This window comes from Archocentrus centrarchus, chromosome 16 (assembly GCF_007364275.1).
Source record: "Archocentrus centrarchus isolate MPI-CPG fArcCen1 chromosome 16, fArcCen1, whole genome shotgun sequence".
NCBI lineage: Eukaryota > Metazoa > Chordata > Actinopteri > Cichliformes > Cichlidae > Archocentrus > Archocentrus centrarchus.
Genome location: NC_044361.1, coordinates 36,255,834 through 36,277,953, shown reverse-complemented (window position 1 = coordinate 36,277,953; position 22,120 = coordinate 36,255,834). Strand labels below are relative to the sequence as shown.

Genomic DNA, 22,120 nt, shown 5'->3' with positions numbered 1-22,120 from the left:
CAGATTTGCGTGTGTAATTTAAAAGAAGAAGCAGAAGTAACCCTGAGGTTATTTACATGAGAGCTCCCGCAAGAAAAAATTAGGAAAAGACATTTTTTAACGTCAGCTAAATAACACTGAGATTGCTGAGGAATCAGGGGCAGCTTTCAGAGCTAGATATATCTGTGTATCATTAGTATGCAGCTGACAAGATACTGTATGAATTTATTTTTTTAATGTAAGGTTTGACACTTATTATTAATGTGCAAAAATGCATACGTATGTTATACAGCTCAGTAAGAGCCTGCAGAAGGTGGTGTAGTAAAAACGTGTTTTGCCGTGTGAGATATTTAAAAAATGTCTGCACCAAACCATCCTTTGCCTTCCATTAAAGTCACGTTTCACTCACTGTTTTTCAGGCCCTATATTTACGCCATGCACTCTGAACAGCCGGACACATATGGACACAAAATGGGGCCCATGAGCACAGATGTAAGCACTGTGTATCAGCATGTATTTATTGTGGGAAGCACATAAAGGAAGTGAGTGCATTTAGAGGATCATCACGCTCTCTCTCTCTCTCTCTGTGTTCTAGTTGAACAGCTCTCTGAGAATGATTGACAGAATCGTGGGCCAGCTCATGGACGGACTCAAGCAGATGAAATTGCACCGCTGTGTCAACATCATTCTGGTGGGGGACCATGGTATGGACACGCACACCAGTACAAGCGTGTGCAGTGGTATTACAGCAAGCCACAGGCATGCTCAGTGAAGCAGAAGGGGCTCACACAGAATAACACTGCTTCATTCCAGCTGTGTGATAAGTGACTAGGACATAGGACTAAGCATGGAAGACGGGCAAATACACAAAGGGAAGGTTAACTGAACACAGGTGATACACACAAAGTGTTGGCTGTCACACAGGTGAAGGAAATGGAGGAACTTACTGAAAAAACAGACCAAGCAGAATATGAGCGTTTCCTCACAGGCTGGCATCAAATATCATATCGACTCATTTTTAAAGGTTCAGCACATATAAATTAACATGAAAGAAGTCAAGAATGGTGACAACTCGTAGCTCCAACCTGAAAATGATGACCAGCAGAACAGCTGAAATTTTCAATATTGATTCTTGAACAATAATGGATATACACTAACTCAACAATGTCAAACTTTTACTTTACTGTGTGTGAGCCGCTGCAATCAGCAGTAAATACTGTATTCAATAGAAGATTGATATTTCCATCTGCCCTAATGAAAGGAGGCATTCAGTAGCTCAGGAGGTAGCGCAGCTCACCTACTAATTGGAAGGTTGTTGGTTGATACGTTGTCTGCAAAGTATCCTTGGGCAAGATACTGAACCCCAAGTTGCTGTCTGATGTTCTCATTGGAGCGTATGAGAACCAGTCCATTTACTGTTGTAAAGGCAAACTGTAGGCAGAATAAACACCACACCCTATATGAGAAACCTGGCAATGAGATCAGCTAATCTTGACTTCACAGCCTGCCAGAACTAATGCCTGATTACCGTGATTGATGGCTTTTCACTCTAACCAACACACTAAAGTTTCCTAGGACGTTGCATTAAATAGCTACAGCTGATATATGCTTGTTGCCACTTTTTCTTTTACAAAATAATCAGGACAGATCAGTTTCCACAAGAGGCTGCTTTAGTGGCAGCATTCTGGTGATTAGAAACCAGACCCAAAGTGGAGCTAGTGCACCTGCTAACACACTCACACTCCTGTGTGTTCTCAGGTATGGAGGAGGCCCACTGTGATCGGACCGAGTTCCTCAGTAACTACATGACCAACGTTGATGACATCATCCTCGTCCCTGGGGCCCTTGGTAGAATACGCTCCAGGCAACCCAACAACATCAAGTGTAAGAGGTCAAGTTGATGTCGTTGTTATTTTTTCTCTATTTTAGAGACATTTTACAGACCTCACTGTATTTTGTGCTTTTGGTCAGCAAACATGACAAAATAATTTAACAGCTTGAGAAAAAAACTTCTGATGCAATCATTAGCAATGTGTACAGTAGTCAGTTAGTACTATAGTGAGTGAAGTTTATTTATAAAGTGTTCCAATCAATAAAGTCTCAACAAAAAGTCAGATTAAACAAAAAAAAAAAAAGAGGAAAGAAAAGAATTGCTTTTTAAAAGTGTCCACAGAGTCAGCTGAACATAGTTGCAGTGGGACTGGACTTCTTTAAAGTTTCTTGAAGACGTATCACATCTCATCGTAAAGGCTTCTTCAGTTCCAAAGCCAGTGGTGGAGAGTCCCAGGTATTCAACCCTTTAACAGCGGCAGTCGCCGCTGGTGCACCTGTTACCTGCCCTTACTTGCCGTGAACAGCTGATTAACGTTGAGCGTATCACAGCTGAGACGTCTGATCAGATTCACTTTGAATTACCGTATTTATGCGACCGTTTGTTGCTGGCGTGGTAAATAAAGGGTTAAACCCCAGCGGGGTGTCCTCTGGAGGTCTTCGTTGACCCACTATTTTTCATGTGCATAGTTACATGCATCAAGGTGTGAAAAAAGGCACAAGTTATTACAGTGAGCAACGAATCCCCTCTGTGGCAGGTTTGTCAAAGAAACGCAGATTTTTCTCCAAACATGACATCCCAGTGTACTTCAGACCCAGCCACACCCTTAGACAGGAACTGTTCATTCCAGGGAAAACACTCCCAAACACAGGCTAAGCAGTATAGCGTGCAGTGCAGTGAGGAGTACTCGGACCTCTACACTGGAGAGACCAAACAGCAACTTCACAAACACATGGCACAACAAAGAAGAGCCACCTCAAAATGACAAGGACGCAGCTGAACATCTGCACCTAAAGGATAAATGGCACTCTTTGAGGATGCCAGTGTTCACAGTTTGCCAGATGAAACTGAGGATGGATCTTAAGCACTTAAAGTATTTTTATTTATTTTTATTTTTGCAGAGTGAACTTGAAAATGATTTTACTCGAGTGGAAACCTGTCCCTAGTACTTTCCATCCATCCATCCATCCATCCATCCATCTTCTGCTAATCAATTGGGGTGTAAGGAGTTTATGGGGAGAGGTGGGGCATGCCCTGGATGGGTCACTGGATCATTACTTTGCAGTGTTTTTCACTTCTCTTGTTCTTTTTCAGATGATCCCAAGGCTGTTGTGGCCAATCTAACAGTAAGTGCTGCTTTCAAACTATCAGAGGCAGAGGGAGATGTAAGCTGTGAAGTTGTGTGTGGGTAAAAAAGGACGGGGAGTGACAAAAATCATGCAACTCTAGTTCACTTGAGAATGAAGCATTAAATATGAATAATGATGTGTCAGTCACCTCTCTGACTGGTTGCATTTTTTTCTTGTAGTGTAAGAAAGTGGACCAGCACTTTAAACCATACTTGAAGCAGCACCTGCCAAAGAGACTGCACTATGCTAACAATCAACGCATTGAAGACGTCCATCTGCTGGTGGACAGGAAGTGGCATGTTGCCAGGTACAAGAGGAGCACTTAAACAGGAAATGCACATAAAATACATTTGACTTAAATGCAAACTTTCAGATGCTTAACCTGAAAACCTCTCTAACGCTCTTAACTGGATAAACGTGACAAACACGTCTTGTTTTAGGGTGATGGACATTAACTCTTAATGAGAACTGATCAGGTGCAGGTGCGAGTCCTGTTTTGATTCTGTATGTCTTATTTCCCATGGTGGTGATTTGCCATAGAACACAAACAGAATGTTACTACCCATAGATTGTATAGAAACAATCAACTTAGCTTCCAGGTCTAAAAATGTCAAGGCACTGCTGAAGTACCTTAAAGCTACATTCAGACTAATGGCTGTAGAAGTCCATGAGAAAAGGAACCTTCAGGTCCCTTGCTCTGTGATCTTATTGAATTTATGGTAAGTTTGGTCCATATTATTATCATAAAGCACATTTAAGCAGGGTATACTTTAGAGGCAGCAAGACTCTGAATGATGGAGGTGCTATGGACTGTTAAAAGGGTCCTGACAATCGAGTCAAAAGCACAGTTACCAGTCAGCTGATACAGATGTTATTTTGTACAGTTTGTATGTTTGTGCTCATTAAGAACTTGTCTTGCCATGTGGAGTGTCTTGTGAAAAATATTCTGGTCTAAAATATCCTGAAAATACCAACGTGGGGCCTGCTTAGTTAAGGTGTGTAGAGGATCGTGAGCCTACCGGTAATTGGAGAAAAAAGCAAAAACAATCAGCCTGCTTACACTGAAGGAGCTCTAAATCAGTTTGAATTTGCTGCTGCTCCTACTCTCAGAAACCTGCTCCAACAGTCGGTGTTGATGTGGCGTTTTCAGCCCACCCATTGCTGAGGCCTTTTACCGCACATCTTGCATCACTTAAAACCACATTTTATGTCAACGTGGGCTGCTATCAAAGTATCATTAACACACACGTTGCTGAAAAGCTATACGATGTGGTGCCCAGAGTCACACATATGTAAAAGAAAAAAAAAAAACCCACTCGTATTTTTCAAGAGAGCGGCTGCTGAAAGTTTAATGACACACTAAAATGAACTCGGACAGGCGTTTGATGCCCAGCAGTGAAAAGTCAGTGACAAAGAAAACTATGAAGTCATCCTGACTGGAAGTGAAAACAAACCGTAGCAGCTGACTGTGTGTGTGTGTGTGTGTGTCTGAGTGTGTTGTGTCTGCATCGTTGCAGTGTTGGTTGGTGAAAGTGCAGGACTACTCTCTGTCTCTCTGCGCTCACACGGCTGCTAAATGAAAGAGATCTTTGAGGTTTCTGTGCGGCGCTCACAGACAGATGGGGCGAATCATTGGCACCGCAGTGTAAGCAGAGTGTTAGAACACTAACACACTCTCTCATACACACACACTCGAGCGTAGGCACATATACATTCGTCAGTTTCTGTATAAATCCCAAACCAAGTTCACACCAAATGAAACGGTGTTTGTCTCCTCCCCCCCCGCCATCTCCTCATTTACATTTTCAACATGCCTGTGGCTTCATCCTCCCGCACACTCACATTAGGGTGTATAACTGAAAGTAGTGTTTTAATGGACACTTAATAAAAGTGGCTTCTTTTTTTCAGTTTGAGGACTTTAGCTTGAAGGCCTTGTTGTCCTGAAGTAGGTGAATACTGGCAGCACGCTGCAGGGCAGCCGTATTCTACTGCTGTGGAACTGTGCTCGTTTTAATAGAGTTTGATGACACTGCCATGATATTGTAGTTCCAGGTATCACAAAACACAGAACCAGCAACAGTACAAGTGATCCAGTTTCTATGTGTGAAAATATTTATGCACTTTTGATGGGATCCTATGATTGGGATCTCGGTTACACATCAGAGAAGATGCCTCTGAAATTCTGAACCATTCCTCATCACAGGAAAGTCCCTGAAGGCAGGAGGCACTGCGGCTTCGCTGGAGACCATGGATATGACAATAAGATCAACAGCATGCAGGTACTCTTAATAAGACTCACTTGTTTTATTCACCATTCCAGCTGAGCCCTCAGATCAGCAAGGTACAGCATACACAGGTGTTAAAGGTCAGACTTAACAGCTTCACACACCACAGGCACTTTGATTGTGTTTTAAAAAGGCATGTAATGGAAGAAGGAATAATAAGAAATAATATCCATTAAATAAATTATGGTGTCAGCAGAAGAGAGGGTAATCTGAGGTCATCTGGAAAGATGGAAGTGATAAATTTATGAGAAACCACAAATATACTTTGATTTTATAAAGTTCCAGTTGGAAATTTACAGGTAGGTGTAGGATGGGTCTAATATGTCATCAGAAGCCTTTTTGACAAAACCCTCATTAAGAAGATCAAACATGTTCTTAAGAATATTGAACATTTTCTTCCATTTGTTGTAACAAACAAACATCACCTTTCATTTCCAGACTGTTTTTGTTGGGTATGGACCTACATTTAAATTCAAGACTAAAGTTCCAGCCTTTGAAAACATTGAGCTTTATAACGTCATGTGTGGTAAGGCTTTTTTTTTTCATCTGCATTTGTTGGTGGACTCTGAGATTCTTCAAGGTTCCACAAAATATGTGTTTTTCATGCAGATGTGTGATGGTTCATCTTTGTATGTGGCATAACTGGTGTTAATGTGTGACGTCCCTAGTCCTGCTTTCAAACAGATTTGTCCCACTCTCAGATCTCCTAGGTCTGAAACCAGCCCCCAATAATGGAACCCATGGCAGTCTGAACCACCTGCTAAGAAGCCCCCCCTACAGACCCACCATGCCAGAGGAGGTCTCCGGCCCAACAGCCTCCGGTCTTGTTCCTGCAGGAACAGACAGCTTGGGCTGCAGCTGCGATGAAAAGGTCAGCCATGAAGACTGAGTGGCAGATTTAAGCCCAACTACCCATAAATCACTGAAGGCAACGCCAGTTTTTAAAATTTACATGTCTGCTCATTTATACATTCAGATACTTAATTAGCTACACCTCTCTGGTGCCTTAGGTCTTCATGATAGATTCAACAAGGTGCTCGAAGCTTATCTCTGATGTTTTGGCTCACATTGACATGATACCCTCACACAATTGCTGCAGATTTGTTGGCTGTACAACCATGATGTGGCTCTCCTGTTCCATCACATGCCACAGTTGTTCAGTTGGATTAAGTAACTGTTGAAGCCATTTGAGTACATTCAAGCTCATATAATCTCAAACTGGTTTCTTAAACATGACGTGACTCGTTATGCTGCTAGAAGCAGCCATCAGAAGATGGGCGCACTGTGGTCATGAAGGGATTGAGGTGGTCAGTGACAAGGCTCACGTAGACTGTGGCGTATAACCAATGCTCAGTTGGTACTAAGGGACCCAAAGTGTGCGAGGAAAATATTGTCCATGCCATTACACCACCACTCCCAGCCTGAACTGTTGATATAAGGCAGGATGGATCCATGCTTTCATTTTATTTATGCCAAATTATGATCCTACAATCTGAATTTTGGCGCAGAAATCAGACCAAGCAACATTCTCCCAAACTTGTGTTGTCAAATTTTGGTGCGAATGTGTGAATTGTGAATCAACAAGTCATTTTAACCCACAGAACTGACACTAACTGGATTTTTGTTTCTTTTTCAGACCAAACTCTAGAGATGGTTGTGTGGGAAAAACCCAGTAGATCATTATTTGCTGAAATATTCAGACCAGCCCGTCTGGCACCAACAACCATGCCACGTTCAGTCACTTAAATCCCCTTTCATCCTCATCCTGATGCTCAGTTTGAACTTCCTGACGAGACGATGTCTACATGCCTTAATGCATTGAGATGTTGGCATGCAATTGGCTGATTAAATATCTGCGCTGACGAGCAGTTAAACAGGTGTACCTAATGAAGTGACTGTATTCTTGATACAGCAGCAAATCCAAAATCATTCTGGTCTTGATGATTGATTCATTTAAATTTACTTAATTTGTGAAAATATAGACCTTTTCCAAAGCTGTCATTCGGACTTGTTATTACAAGTCAACCCATTCACAGTAACAACTCACCACATACTGACACTTGGTTAGGACCAGTTTTCGTCACATTTTAATGCACTGGGTACACCTTTTGTATCATTTTCCAGCATCCCAGTTTCTGTTCCAGTGCATCAGTTTGCCAGAAGAGGGAAGACAACAAAATTCTGTATAAGAAGGCAACAGCGGCTAAAGCCAAGGAACTAGTTTGAATTCATTTGAATCTCTGACTCTTAGCCTCGTCCACCCTAAGTGGAAAACTCCAAAACCACTTATATTTGTAATTATCTATCGTCCACCTGGCCCTTACTCAGAGTGTTGGTCTGATTCCTCAGACTTCTTATTTAGTGCTCAGTTCAGGTAAAATTAATTTGATTTTAACATCCATGTAGATGCTGAAAATGAGTCCACGCACCACTTTGAGCACAGTCTGGATCTTGTCCTGACATATGGCATAGACAGTGAAGACTTAACAGCATTCCCTGGATACTGCTGGTGTCGGCATCGTTGGTGTGTGTTCCACAAAAACTTTAAAGTTGGCCGTAATTCAAGAACCATGTGATCGAGATTGTTTAAATTCACTCAGTAGATGCACCTAATTAAAACGTTGGACAAGGTTGAATCTTGGTGACCTTGACTGGCAGGAGGCCACTTCCCTCCCTGTTCCCAGCAGAATTTACTAACCATGAATACTATATGCTGGGTACACTGGGGTTAACTGGTCTTGTCTTGGTCCACAGAACACAGAACTGTGTGTTTCTGGTGATTTTTGATTGGCCAGATGTGTACTACCCAGTGAGATGAGAGGGTTTGGTTGTTAATGCATTGTTTTTTTTTGCAGTTTAACTTTTTTTTTTTTTTTTACACAGCTTTGTAAAAAGATTCATCTGCATGGGTCTGTCATTCAGGATGATTTGATTGTCCTGAAAAGTGTTTCTTAATATGTGATTGCCGACTTCTTGCAGAGCCTAAAATAACTGTGTTGCTTCTTTGCTTTCTGCTGCAGAGCTGGAGTCAGTTCACCTCATCAAAATTATCAGTTTATTGACAATTTAACATTGAACTGCCTTCTTAGTCCAGACAGGGTAATTATCTGTGGAGCTGCTTGGATTGAGGTGAATTAGACCCAGCCCTGCCCTGCACTGTTTCACCTTATCTATGCTGTGTTTGTCATTCCCATGTAGATCTCTGGCAAGAGATTGTTTCAATCTCCGATCTTTTTGCAGTTGCGTGTAAAAAGTAGGGGCCAGAGAGGTTTGAAAGTGACCCTTGTACGAGGCTATAACCTGGAGTCACTCTGGCTCTGTCTCTTACAGAACAAAGTGGAGGAGTTAAACCAGCGACTGAGGCAAGCTATGGATGGTCAGTCTTTGATGATACTACCGAAAATGTCATTAACAAGTGACTTTTTTAAAATGCGGGAATACCAGCTTAAATAAGTAAAACGATGAAGCAGCTTGCAGTGAAATTTTGCATTTTTTTGCCTTATTTTAACTGAATTTTCATCATGAAACAATCGGTCATGTCACTGCCATGGATTTCATGTGTTCCTCTGTAAATGTCTCTTGTTACATTCCCGCCTGCCTGTGCTCTGCCCCTCTGTGCTCATCCTCTCTCAGACAGCAGGAACCTGCCGTACGGTCGACCTGCTGTCCTCTTCCGTACCAAATACTCCATCCTTCACCACAGCGACTACATCAGTGGCTACAGTGAAACTCTCTCCATGCCTCTCTGGACATCGTACACTGTCAGCAGACAGGTACAGCTGCTCACTCTGCTGTCAGTCATGGTTTTTCTTTAGACTCTTAGCAGATAAATGATCAATTTCTCCTATAAGTTCACGTTCTTGTGCAGCTCTGGATTGCTTTCAGCAGGGCTGCTATTTTTAGATCATTCTGTGGAAAAACCTCTTCTGAGCGCTGCCACTGATTTCCTCTGATTGAACATTCAGAGAGGGAAAACATCAGCTTCTGTGTCTTACCTGATTATCATGCTGATGAGCTGGTTCTCCAGCTGCAACCCAGACACCAAACTGCAGTTTTTAGTAGAAGAGTTTGCCTGAAAGCAGCACATTAGGTCAGTAGACCAAACAGGACCTCGATGTTCATAGGACTGCACACCTCGAATTGCCCCTCAGGCTCAGAGTTTGAGTGCAGAATACCACAGTGAAATTCAATTCAATTCGATTCAATTTTATTTATATAGCACCAAATCACAACAAACAGTCGCCTCAAGGCGCTTTGTATTGTGGGTAAAGACCCTACAATAATACAGAGAAAACCCAACAGTCAGAAACGACCCCCTATGAGCAGCACTTGGTGACAGTGGAAAGGAAAAACTCTCTTTTAACAGGAAGAAACCTCCAGCAGAACCAGGCTCGGGGGGGGGGGGGGGGGGGGGTCATCTGCCCCTCAGACAGATCGGTCTCACATGGTCACACTTTATAGGCTACAGTCCAATGCTCTGTTTAACTCCTCGGGTTGAGCCCTGAGCTGCATCACAGCTCTTAAGACAATTTTTGTTAAAGGTGAAATCTGTCACATTTGATAATTAAAGTAATGAACAATAAGGGTACCAGCAGTAACAATGAAAATGCATGTACCATACAGTGCTGCCGTTAAATTAAGCATTATTACACATGGAAGGAAACTATGAACCTCCTGTACAGCAGACATTTTGGCATTTCACAGCAGGAAAAGTGCAGGCGTACTTGACAGAGTCCAGTGTCCTCGGGCACCTGGAACTGAGCCTTTGGTAAGTAACTTTATTTCACCTGCACTTTGTCCTGCTGTGGCAAGTCTGAATGTCTGCTGAGAAAAAAGGTCCCTTCTAGTAACTACTTGGCTAAATTAAGTACATTTCTAAGCACCCTCTGAAAAGTAAAGTTGGACCATCTTCCATTTTTCTGAAATCCCCAGTGTCTATAACCAGACCTTTGTACTCTGGGTGTTTGTGTATGCGTGTGTGGTCCTCCAGGTAGAAGTGTCTCCTCTGCCTGAAGCTCTGTCCAACTGTGTAAGACCTGATGCCAGAGTCCCTCCAGCTTACAGCCAGTCTTGTACCAACTACAGAGCAGATAAACAGATCACCTACGCCTTTCTGTACCCACCACGTAAGTGAACCACCACAACATAAACGATGAAAAAGACTTTATATGAAGGATGGACATCGCCACCGTTGCTTCTGGACTAGCATTTAGATTTGAGTTAGCAGTTTGACCACTATATTTTTTTCTATTTTGGGGGGTTTTTGAGCCAGAAGTCTCCATATTTTGACAGCAAGGTACTGTAGAGTGCTATGTTATCAGCTAACAATAGCAAGCTCGATTAACAAGCTTCATTTATAAGCTATATTAATGCAATCCGCAGATACAGATATGTGCCGTGTAACATACCAGTTTAAAAAGACAAAAAAATCGATCATTCATGCAGACAGGTTGTACAGTTCAGTGACACAAATGTTGTTTGTGTTTATGTTTCTGACTTTGCCTGTGGTATTCTTATGGCTGAAGTAGGACATTTTAACATGGGAGTCTGTGGGGGTTGACTCAGTTGGTCTCGAGTGGCCATTAGAGGAACAGCAGACTCACACTTTGGCATCGGCAGCCTGAATCCATGAAGCCAGGTGCTCTTGTCAGCAGTCAGGTGTAAAAGTGTTGAGAATGTTTCCTGGGACCTTTTAAATCATCACTATCATCGGTGTTTCTAACGGCTCCTGTCACAAAGGAATGTTAATGTCTTGCATTAATGATACATTAATGATACATGCTTTGATTCTTTGATAGACTTTGCTTGCCTGGCACGCCCAAAAGCATGCCCTGCTTTATCATACATTTTACAGTGTATGATAAATCAATGGGGCCATAATGTATAAAATGAAGATCATGTTGCATTAAATAAGACTTGAAACTTGTCATGGTCCTGGGCCGTCTGCCCAGCGTTTTGTGTTTTTTAGTTTATTTTCCCTGAGTGTTTAATTCCCAGTGTGTTTGGATGATCTTGTTCCCTTTGTCTCTGTCTCCCCTGCTCCATGGTCTTGTCTGTTTTGTCCTGATGTCTTGTCCCTGACCTCCTGTGTTTTCATGTTGAGTTATTCCTAGTGTTGTGACTAGTCTGCGTCTCTGCCCCGTGTCTGTGTGCCAGTTCCCCGTATGTAGTCTGCGTGCACCTTGGTTAGTCACTTCCTGTATTATTTTGACAGTCTTGTGTTCCCTGTGCTTTGTGTCTAGTTTTGCTAACCCCTGTTATTAGTTTCATTTGCTTCACCTGTTGCTCCCTGCTGTTTCCTCTTGCCCTGATTACCTGCTGTGTATTTAAGCCCTCAGTGTTCATCTGTTTCTTGTCGCGTCGTCTTCAGTATTCCCTCGCTGTGTGTCTCCCTGCTCCTCCTCGGGTTTTTGTTTAGCTTCTTCCCAGTATAGGTTTGTTTTGTATTCTGTTATTTTCCAATAAATCCTGTTTTGTGAGTCTGCATCCTGGGGTCCAATTCTGCCTGCCACACACACGCCATGACAGAAACTAACAGCTGAGACTATACACTTATCAGTAAATTCAATTCAATTTTATTTGTATAGCGCCAAATCACAACAGTCACCTCAAGGCGCTTTGTATTGTAGGTAAAGACCCTACAATAATTCCCTGCAATAATCACAAAGTACAAGTCAAGTGTTTACTGAGGTCAGAGGTCATTTGCAACCAGGAGTTGCCCTCTGCTGGCCGTTAGAAAGAATGCAGTTTTAAGGCTTTTTTGCAGCAGGTTTATTTTTCAGACCTGAAAGCTTCATCTTTTATACACAACCTACATTTTTTTTTTTTTTTGCATGCTTGATCATATTCTGTACTTAAAGTACATTTTAATGACGTGTTAATTCAATTTTTCCTTTGTTGGCAGAACTGTCCTCAAACATAGACAAAAAATATGATGCTGTCCTCATCACCAACACTGTTCCCATGTATCCTGCATTCAAGAGTAAGTCTTTACTCCAGCTTTAGAGAAATCCTGTTCAGATCTCTGTTATGATTTCATTTTTTACGGTCATTTGTGTCTCTCTCAGGGATATGGGGTTATTTCCAGAGAGCGTTGGTGAAGAAATATGCCACTGAGAGAAATGGAGTGAACATACTGATTGGACCCGTGTTTGACTACAACTATGATGGTGTCAGGGACTCAGCTGAGAAGATAAGAGAGTAGGAGCATTCATTACTTCAGCACAGCTGTACATAATTCTGTTGAACCTCCTCACTCCAGGGTGAATTCACAGTATACATTTTGAGATTTTTACCTGGATGGTCTAAAACATACAGTGGAAACTTTATGTGTCACTGTTTGGAAAGTGGCTTAAATTGCTTTTTGACCTATAATGTTTTTTTGTTTTTTTTTTACAGGTATGCGAGTGGTACAATCCCGATCCCCACTCACTACTTTGTGGTCCTGACGAGCTGCTTGGACTTCGCGCAGGCTGCAGACTCGTGTAAAGGACCGCTCAACAGTGCCGCGTTCGTCCTGCCTCACAGACCCACCAACGATGAGACCTGCAATGTACGGAGTGTCACAGCTTTAACATTTAATTTCCCTTTAATTTTTCTGACCAGTATATTAAACACCTGATCCACATTTTAACATTTTTCTCACTACATTTTTTTTTGAGCCAGAAGTGAGAGTGGAGTGTTAAGTTATCGGCTAGCAAACATGTGTAGGAAGCAGCATCAAAAATACCAGCTCAATATCTTAGCTGTCACAGGGCGAGAGGCAACACACAGAGACAGACAACCATTCACACCTATGGGCAATTTATAGTGACCAATTAACCTAACCCCAGTAACTGCATGTCTTTGGACTGGGAGGACACAGGGAGAACATGCAAACTCCACACACAGAGGTCCGGGCCAAGGTGGAATCGTACCCAGACCTTCTAGATGTCATTCTAGGTGTGAGGCAGTGGTGCTAACCAAACTACATAAATGTGCACACCAGCTCTGCTGGACTGGCACCCACTTTATGCAGTGACCAAGATGCAATAACCACAAGCATGTGACTGAAGGATTAGCAGTTTATGCAGTTTATGGCACTTTAGCATATTTTATTTTAAAGCACTGAATGTTGTTTATGTGCAGTGAAAAGTACAAGATGAGAAATGCAGTGGAGCAGAAGTATAAAGTACCTCAAAATTGTTAAATATGTTAAGATCTGTACCAAAAACCATAATCCACCGACTTGTTTGCATGACCATTAATAAGAAGTGACCTTTGAGAGCAGGCGTGAAAGCTAATGCTGCGTGTCCTTCTAACTGCCTCTGCAGAGCTCAGAGGAGGAGTCTCGCTGGGTGGAGAGTCTGATGAAGGTGCACACAGCTCGGGTCAGAGACGTGGAGCTCCTGACAGGTCTGGACCTTTACCGCAGAACCAGCCGGAGCTACGCTGAGATCCTCTCGCTCAAGACCTACATGCACACCTATGAGAGTGAGATCTGAGCTCTGCTAATGTTACTGACTTTATCGTCAGCCGTGGTGGACGTATGTGGTACCGGGAAGAGATGGAGTCATCTCCGTAACACTGACCGCACCAGCTGCTCAGTGTTGTGGTCCCTTCATGTGTTTTCATCTCGTTCACTTGATCCTTGTAATTTTAGATACATTTTGAACACCACTCAGCTACCAGGTGTAGTTCTGGCCACCTGAGCTTCTTTAACGTTTGGAAAGCATAATTATGATGTTTGCACTGTTGTGTTCATGCTTTTCAAAAGATGTGCCTGCTTTCCGGACCAACATCCATTCACATAAATGCTGCCACACACTAACGTCAATTACTACTCATCCATCCAACCATGGATGGAGCCACTCAGAGGGCGGGGTGTGACTGGAAAAGATCACAGCTGATAATGAGGAAGCATATCTGTCTCCCACTATTCAAAGAGAATTAGCACCACAACAAAGAGACCGTTCCAGAGACACGAACAGGCCGACAGACGATGAACAAAGACCAATCAGGATGTAAGAGGTTTTTTTTTTTTCAAAATACAAGTAATCTTTTAAAATTCAAGTGTATATTCTCCTCTGTATGTAGGCTGTATAATATTCCAGGTGAACTGGAACACTTTTAGTTCCTCACTTCTCCCAGGTTCTCGGAGCACTGTGGTTCTTCCTGATTTATCTTTTGAGTGTGAGTTCAAGACTCTCTCTGGAATCACAGCATCTTTAGGTTGTGCTTTGGTCAGTGTGGGCAGTTTTTCTGTGAATCCATGAGTATTAATGCAAAACAGTTCATCTGCTCCAAGTTATTTGATGTTCTGGCCTCTGTGGATCTACACTGTTGCCTCCACGTGTCTGCAGTTTTTCTGTCAGGTCGTATTAGGAAAATACACCCAATAAATTCAGTGAACATTCCAAAGAAATTTCCAATGAATTAATTAGGGGTGGGGGTGGGGTGGGGGGATGCACAGTGAACCTGAGGATTTACAGTTACACTAGATCTTTCCATAAACTCATGCACACATATGAGACTGCAGATGTAGAGAACTAGAGTCCATACATCATAAAGAAGCTGTGTTTTGGTGACGTAAAGAAACAGTGACTTGCACTACAGCTCTGACAGACTCAGAGTCCCGGAGAACAAAAACAGAGCAGTTGCCTGCATGATGAAACCCTCTGTCTGCAGTCTTCTCATCATGTTCAGTGGTTTTAAAATGCCTTTAGTGTGTGCGTGGAATGATATTTTATGTGTGCATGTGTGGAGCTGAATTTCAGATATTTTTCTGTGTACGTGTGACTGTCAAATGAGTATGTTGTGATTCTGAATCGTGCACAATAACAGTGTTAATGATGATTTATTTGTTTGTTCAGAAACCATTTACCACCTGTGAGACTGACCTATTTAAGCTTTATGGACATTTCTCAATAAATAAATGTTTTTACTAAAAGAGCGGTGCTGTGTCTGATTTCATCAAGAGAGGATCCCAACTATGCTCATAGCTCAGTAACAATGAAACAAAGTTTAAAACACTGCAATTTGCAATAATTAATCTGCCATTACTTGTGTGTTGGCTACAGGAGTTGACTAGAAAGAAAAACAGTGTTATTTTACCTTATTCTAATCAAGTGTATCATTTTAGACTTTATTGGTGAATTTCCTCCCCTCACTGTCTTGCTCCACTACCTTGCACAGTCAACATTATAGTATGGTCTTAATTCAATGAATGTTACCAGTTTTTGTATGGCTTCTGTTTTTAATCCAGGGATGTGTAATATTTTATCATGTTTTAATTGCTCTTTTATTTTTCCAAAGATGAATGAAATAAGATGTGTCTGTTGCAATGTTTTGATGTCTCTTTATAGATGTGGAAGAGTGACTCAGACTTATTAGGGCCATTGAATTGCCATGTTTCAACAGACCACCAACAGCTTGGAAAGTTCCAGCAATGGAAGAATTTGGCAGCAATCCCCTTCTGGTCTTCTTTGGTGGGGACTGGCACATGCTACATACCATACCATACCTATTTATAAAGCACCTTAAAACAACAACAAGGCTGGCCAAAGTGCTGTACACCACATCAATCACAGCAACAACCACAGACATAGGAGAGAACAATATAAAAGACACACCAATAACGAGCAGAGTATTAAAAATTTAAATACTTAAAATATCAAAAAGTTTTAAAAATAAGAAACTACAAAACAGAAAAATTAACTTAACACCACAGTCACAGTCTGTCACTGGCTCGAAGGCCAGGGAGTAAAAATGTCCTTTTAAGCGAGATTTAAAAACAGCAGGTGATTGAGCCTCTCTTACATACAATGGCAACTCGTTCCATAATTTTGGAGCCGCAACTGCAAAACCTCGATCTCCTCTGAGTTTGCGACTTTGGAACACACAGCAGCATCTGGTCTGCTGACCTAAGGAAACGAGATGGAGCATAAGGGAGCAGCAGTTCAAACAAATACAAAGGGGCATGACCCTTTAAGGATTTAAAAACAAACAAAAGAATTTTAAACTGGATTCGATATCGAACTGGAAGCCAGTGAAGAGAAGCCAAGATTAGGGTGATGTGCTCCCACTTTAACCCTGATAAAAATCAGGCAGCAGCATTTTGCACCATCTATAAGCGAGCAATAGAGGCCTGGCTGATTCCAAACAAAAGCGCATTACAGTAGTCAAGGCGAGACGTTATAAACGCATGTATCACTGTCTCAAGATCAGCATTAGTATTCACAAGTATTCACTCACCCATCAAAATCATTGAATTCAGGTGTTTTTTAGTCACTTCCATGGACACAGGTGTATAAACCACAAGTGTGTATCTATATATATATATATATATATATATATATATATATATATATATATATATAGAGAGAGAGAGAGAGAGAGAGAGAGAGAGAGAGAGGTAGATCTGTAGATAATGCATGCAGACTGCTGCTCTCAGGAGCTCAGTGAATTCCACCATGATAGGATGCCATCTGTGCAACAAGTCGAGTTGTGAAATTTTCTTACTGCTAAATAATTCAATTAGAAGTTATGTTTTGAAGCTAATTTTAATATACAGTAGTGCCAAATCACAACAGTCACCTCAAGGCGCTTTGTATTGTGGGTAAAGACCCTACAGTAATACAGAGAAAACCCAACAGTGAAAACAACCCCCTATGAGCAGCACTTGGTGACAGTGGGAAGGAAAAACTCCCTTTTAACAGGAAGAAACCTCCAGCAGAACCAGGCTCAGGGAGGGGCAGTCATCTGCTGTGAGGGGGCTGAGGGGAGAGAGAGACAGGACAAAAGACACACTGTGGAAGAGATTAATAATAACTAATGATTAAATACAGAGTGGAGTATAAACAGAGTAAAAAGGTAAATAAAAAGAAACAGTGCATTGTGGGAACCCCCCAGCAGACTAGGCCTATAGCAGCATAACTAAGGGATGGTTCAGGGTCACCTGATCCAGCCCTAACTATAAGCTTGATCGTAAAGGAAAGTTTTAAGCCTAATCTTAAAAATAGAGAGGGTGTCTGTCTCCTGAATCCAAGCTGGGAGCTGGTTCCACAGAAGAGGGGCCTGAAAGCTGAAGGCTCTGCCTCCCATTCTACTCTTAAGTATCCTAGGAACCACAAGTAAGCCAGCAGTCTGAGAGAGAAGTGCTCTGTTGGGGTGATATGGTACTATGAGGTCTTTGAGATAAGATGGGGCCTGATTATTCAAGACTATTCATAACAGAATAGTTGGACTCAAAGTGCAGACTTGCAGAATAGAGTTTAGTGCGTTTATTGATAAACAGTACAAGTGTTCTCAGTGGAATTCTGCAGTATACTTTGTAAAGGAACGGTTCCAATAAGGGTTGATCCTCCACCTGAACCCTCACCAGGACTTTTCTCTCTCAGGTTTACTCACAAAACACAAGCAATTAAACATGCAGGTTTAGAGGAGCCATTTCCACAAACTGTCATCAAAGCAATGATCAGGCATTTCTTTGATTAAATAGGGATCCACTAATCTCAGCTCCTCACAGGTGTGGTAATCATCCCAGGTACATGAAGCTGGAAGGAAGAAGGTGCACCCCCTTGAACACAAAGTGCAGTTGACCCCCCGTGCACTTATGTCATAAGCATCCAGCTGCAGATTGTACTGATCATCAACTTCATCATCATTTAGTGTCATCTGTGGCGCTGTCACTGTAACTTTGTAACCTTGCCATGCAAAGAAGATAGATTACAGCCTCTCCTCAGGTGTGTCTGCAATCTAACACTTCAAACTGGAATTGTGTTCATGGCTTTTAGTTGACATTTTAGTTGACATTCCTTTTGGGAAAAAACATCCATGCCACATTCCACTCAATCAGCTGCTGTCCTTCTGCTTCCTCGTCCATTCTCTCTGTGCAGCTGCTCTGTTCTGATTTTGAGGTGATTAGTTCCCCTCTCCTCTTCACAGGAGAAGAGGTCTGTTACTTGTTTGCCACTGATCTTGACTTTTATTTGCAGTTTCCTTTCTCAGCTGGTGCTTTGCCCAGAGCTTCTTGCATCTGAAGTGGTCTTTGACTTTTTTTTTTAAGAAGAAGAAGAGTGAAGAGTAGACAGGATATACATGCAGGCTGGACTCAAACCCGAGCTGCTGCTTTTAAAGCTGTAAGGCGTATGAGCACCTGCTCAACCATGAGCTAATCTCCCCCAAAACTTATGATGCATTAGAAGAACAAATTATATGTCAGTGATTCAATTAAAACAAACATTGCCAATTATAAATTCTTTCACATTTTAAATAACAACATTTGTATAACAATCTACCTGTTCTGGGATTGCTCAAATCTCCTGGAAGTAGTAAAAGAATTAACATTTAACCAGGTTTTAAAACACACTGTCATCCATTACTGGTTTACACAACTCCACACTGTTCTGGATGCCTTTATGTGAGCCAGAAAACAGCCAAACATGAAGGCTGGCTCTCCAACTGCTACCGAATCTGAGAGGATGAGCAGCAGCTGGGCTCCCTAACAGGACTGTAAGAAGCCTCTTACAGTCCTGACAACAGCAGGATGCTGCAGCAGGAGGGGCAATTACACAGGGCCAGGAAAGTTAGGATAACCGGATGCCTCTCATCTTAATACTGTACCTCTTTATTAGGTATAGAGCAGCAATTTCACCTTATTGTCCCAGTAAGCCCCAGTACCTACACAACATAAATATACATAGTGTAGGTACAGGACTTCACTCCCTGTGGAAATACACCAACATCCAGCTATTGTGGAAGTCAATCTGTGCAAACGTCATTTCAGCAGTACATCTACAGGTGTCAGCAAATCCCCTCTTATGTCTGCTTAGAGATGCCCCTGATTCTCTGAAACGATGCTCATTTAGGCAGAGAAACCCATCACAGTGAAGCAGATGAAGAGAAACTAAAACAAAATCCCCCAAAATGGAGCATTACTCATGAAACAAGTCAGACGATGGCAAAGTCCTCTCATAGAAGCATTTCAACCCCTGGAAGTCATTCAGCCACCGTCTCTGCTGATTCATTCTCTGAGCGCCGTCTCTGCGTCCTGGGGCTGAGGGACCATTTTATTCTGACAGATCCTTTACTTGTTATTGGAACATACTGAACAAAACATGTGTGAGACTATTCAAGAAAACAACTAATATTACTGTGGCCTAAATTTCACATTCTTTAAGATGCTGAACACCAACATTTGTATCAGGCTCTAATGTGTCTGTTGTGAAATTGCTGGAGTCTTGTACCTGTATCCTCTATTGGATTGTATTGTGCTGCCCTCTAGTGTCCTCAAAAGACTATCTGACAAAAACTGAACGGATGACTAATAAAAAATAAAGACAAATAAGACAAAAAGTGTCCCTATCTTTTGTGTTTCAGTCATTAAAATTAGTTACATCCAAACCACCTACTGAGGCAAGCGCTTGTAAGTGCACAGACTGTCTGATGGGGGAGCCATGGGTAACACTCCACAACCCATAATGCTGGTGGGGTCCTGCCCTTTATACTATAGTGGATGCTTGTACTGACAATGTTACAATAAATTGGGCATCTATCTTTTGAACCAAAGCCCAGCTTTGCTTTATGTAGTACAATTTCTTTGTGAATTGATTTTTAACTCTACAAATATTTACTCATTTTACACTCCACTAATTAAAATAGGCACTGTTTCTGAAAGGTTTTGATGGCATAGGTGCCTGCTAGGAAATATATTACTTTTGCTTCCTGATCTTGTTCCCTGTCATTTGTGCACAGTGCCTGGGAACCTGTTACAGTTTTTTCACTGAATGTCTTATAGAGTATGAGTTGGTACAGCTGCACTTTGAATTATGTTTAGCAGGAAAAGCAAAAAGGAGGAAACAGAGAGCAGGATGAGTATACCACCAGGACTTTGGATTTAAGCTGTGCTGTCAGTGACTTTGCTGAGCGCAAGGTCTGAAAGATTTGATGGGTGAGTAGTTTGTACTGTTGTAAAGGAGTGAAACATTGTTACTACTTATAAGGCTGAAAACAGCACTCATTCTGTAATATGTATAAATCTAGCTGCTGATCTACTGGAAATGACTGTTGAATGAGGACTTTTATACATGTGTGTGTTTGTTTGGTATGGTGACCCCATTCAGTCAGTCTGTGAGGACCTATGGTTAATGGCCTTCTCTCATTTGTTCCACGCTTATAGACATTACAACTGTCCTAGGGTAGATTTATTTTAGAGTAGCAGAAGAAGAAGAAGTGAAGAAGAAGAAGAAGTGTGTATCCATTCCCGGACCTCAATTCAATTCAATTCAATTTTATTTATATAGCACCAAATCACAACAACAGTCACCTCAAGGTGCTTTGTACTGTAGCTAAAGACCCTACAATAATACAGAGAAAACCCAACAGTCAAAAAGACCCCCTATGAACAGCACTTGGTGACAGTGGGAAGGAAAAACTCACTTTTAACAGGAAGAAACCTCCAGCAGAACCAGGCTCAGGGAGGGGCAGTCATCTGCCGTGACCGGTTGGGCTGAGGGGAGAGCAAGACAGGACAAAAGACATATATAAGTATAAACTGAGTAAAAAAGGTGAATAAAAAGAACCCCCCAGCAGCCTAGGCCTATAGCAGCATAACTAAGGGATGGTTCAGGGTCACCTGATCCAGCCCTAACTATAAGCTTGATCAAAAAGATAAGTTTTAAGCCTAATCTTAATCTGTCTCCTGAATCCAAACTGGGAGCTGGTTCCACAAAAGAGAGGCCTGACTGCAGCTGCTGTCCATGGTGCTGATCAAAAGTCAGAACGATGCTACTGATATTCTTGCTCCTACTGTGTGTGAGCGTGCGTGCGTGTGTGTGGCGGGGGCCTCACCTGTGGAACAGACTGTAAACAAAGGTTGCAAACATTTCATCCATCTTCTTCTTATTCAGTTCAGTCCTGAGACTGTTGATTTCTGCACTGCAGACTCTCATCTTTGCCTCTTTGCAGCAAGGCCATGTGCCACTTCATCATGCACTTACTCCACTCTTTAAACAGCAAAGGCTCCAACATTGGTTAATGTCATGGCAAACCAAGATGTAACATATATAATAATTATTATTAGTGATGACTGAATTAACAAGGTTCCAGATAGTTGAGCTAGTTAACTTGATGATTAATTTGCTTAACTACCTTGGTAGCTAATGTCGCTAACAACAACACAGTCACTCATTTGAAAAGAAAAAAAACATGTTATATTATACGAGCACTTGTTGAGCTAACAGATTAATTTGCATTTGTTTGCAGGAGTGAAGCACATCAATAACAGCAGCAAGACTGCTTCAAATCCAGCATCAAGGAAAGAAGCACTGAATGGAGCCTTGCTGGATTCAACAACTCTGAGATGGGTTGTGGATTTTATATGGAATGACTTTCTTAAATCTGGACATCACTGTGAATTGTACATTTTCCCTTTTCCCACACACACACACACACACACACACACACACACACACACACACACACACACACACACACACACACACACACACACACACACACACACACACACACACATAATAATTTCTTTTGTTTGTAACCAAAGAGAATTTCAGCATTCTCAGTGATACAAGTGTATATGAGGTGGATGAAACCCACACAGAGACTGATGAAGAGGTCTTCAGTGATGTTCTGGGAGGGAAAGTCTGAGATCATCCAGACCGTTGCTGATACCTATTTAG

General features: G+C 41.9%; 1 protein-coding gene across 3 annotated transcripts in view; it reads left to right on the top strand.

Annotated features, from left to right (window-relative positions):
* enpp2 (ectonucleotide pyrophosphatase/phosphodiesterase 2) overlaps positions 1 to 14,866 on the top strand; it is a 31,270-nt gene extending 16,404 nt beyond the window's left edge. The window contains exons 11-25 of one of the 3 annotated variants that reach the window (XM_030750691.1): positions 399 to 471; positions 575 to 683; positions 1,738 to 1,863; positions 3,125 to 3,156; positions 3,339 to 3,466; positions 5,363 to 5,438; positions 5,883 to 5,970; positions 6,146 to 6,315; positions 8,775 to 8,820; positions 9,078 to 9,217; positions 10,435 to 10,570; positions 12,349 to 12,426; positions 12,512 to 12,644; positions 12,843 to 12,996; positions 13,757 to 14,866. In XM_030750691.1, coding sequence (XP_030606551.1) covers positions 399 to 471; positions 575 to 683; positions 1,738 to 1,863; positions 3,125 to 3,156; positions 3,339 to 3,466; positions 5,363 to 5,438; positions 5,883 to 5,970; positions 6,146 to 6,315; positions 8,775 to 8,820; positions 9,078 to 9,217; positions 10,435 to 10,570; positions 12,349 to 12,426; positions 12,512 to 12,644; positions 12,843 to 12,996; positions 13,757 to 13,927 — 1,660 coding nt within the window. In that variant the 3' untranslated portion in view covers positions 13,928 to 14,866. Of the gene's footprint in view, positions 1 to 398; positions 472 to 574; positions 684 to 1,737; positions 1,864 to 3,124; positions 3,157 to 3,338; positions 3,467 to 5,362; positions 5,439 to 5,882; positions 5,971 to 6,145; positions 6,316 to 8,642; positions 8,821 to 9,077; positions 9,218 to 10,434; positions 10,571 to 12,348; positions 12,427 to 12,511; positions 12,645 to 12,842; positions 12,997 to 13,756 lie in introns of all 3 variants that reach the window. The other 2 variants (XM_030750690.1, XM_030750689.1) reach the window with 2 other exon arrangements.
* The last annotated feature ends 7,254 nt before the right edge of the window (positions 14,867 to 22,120 follow it).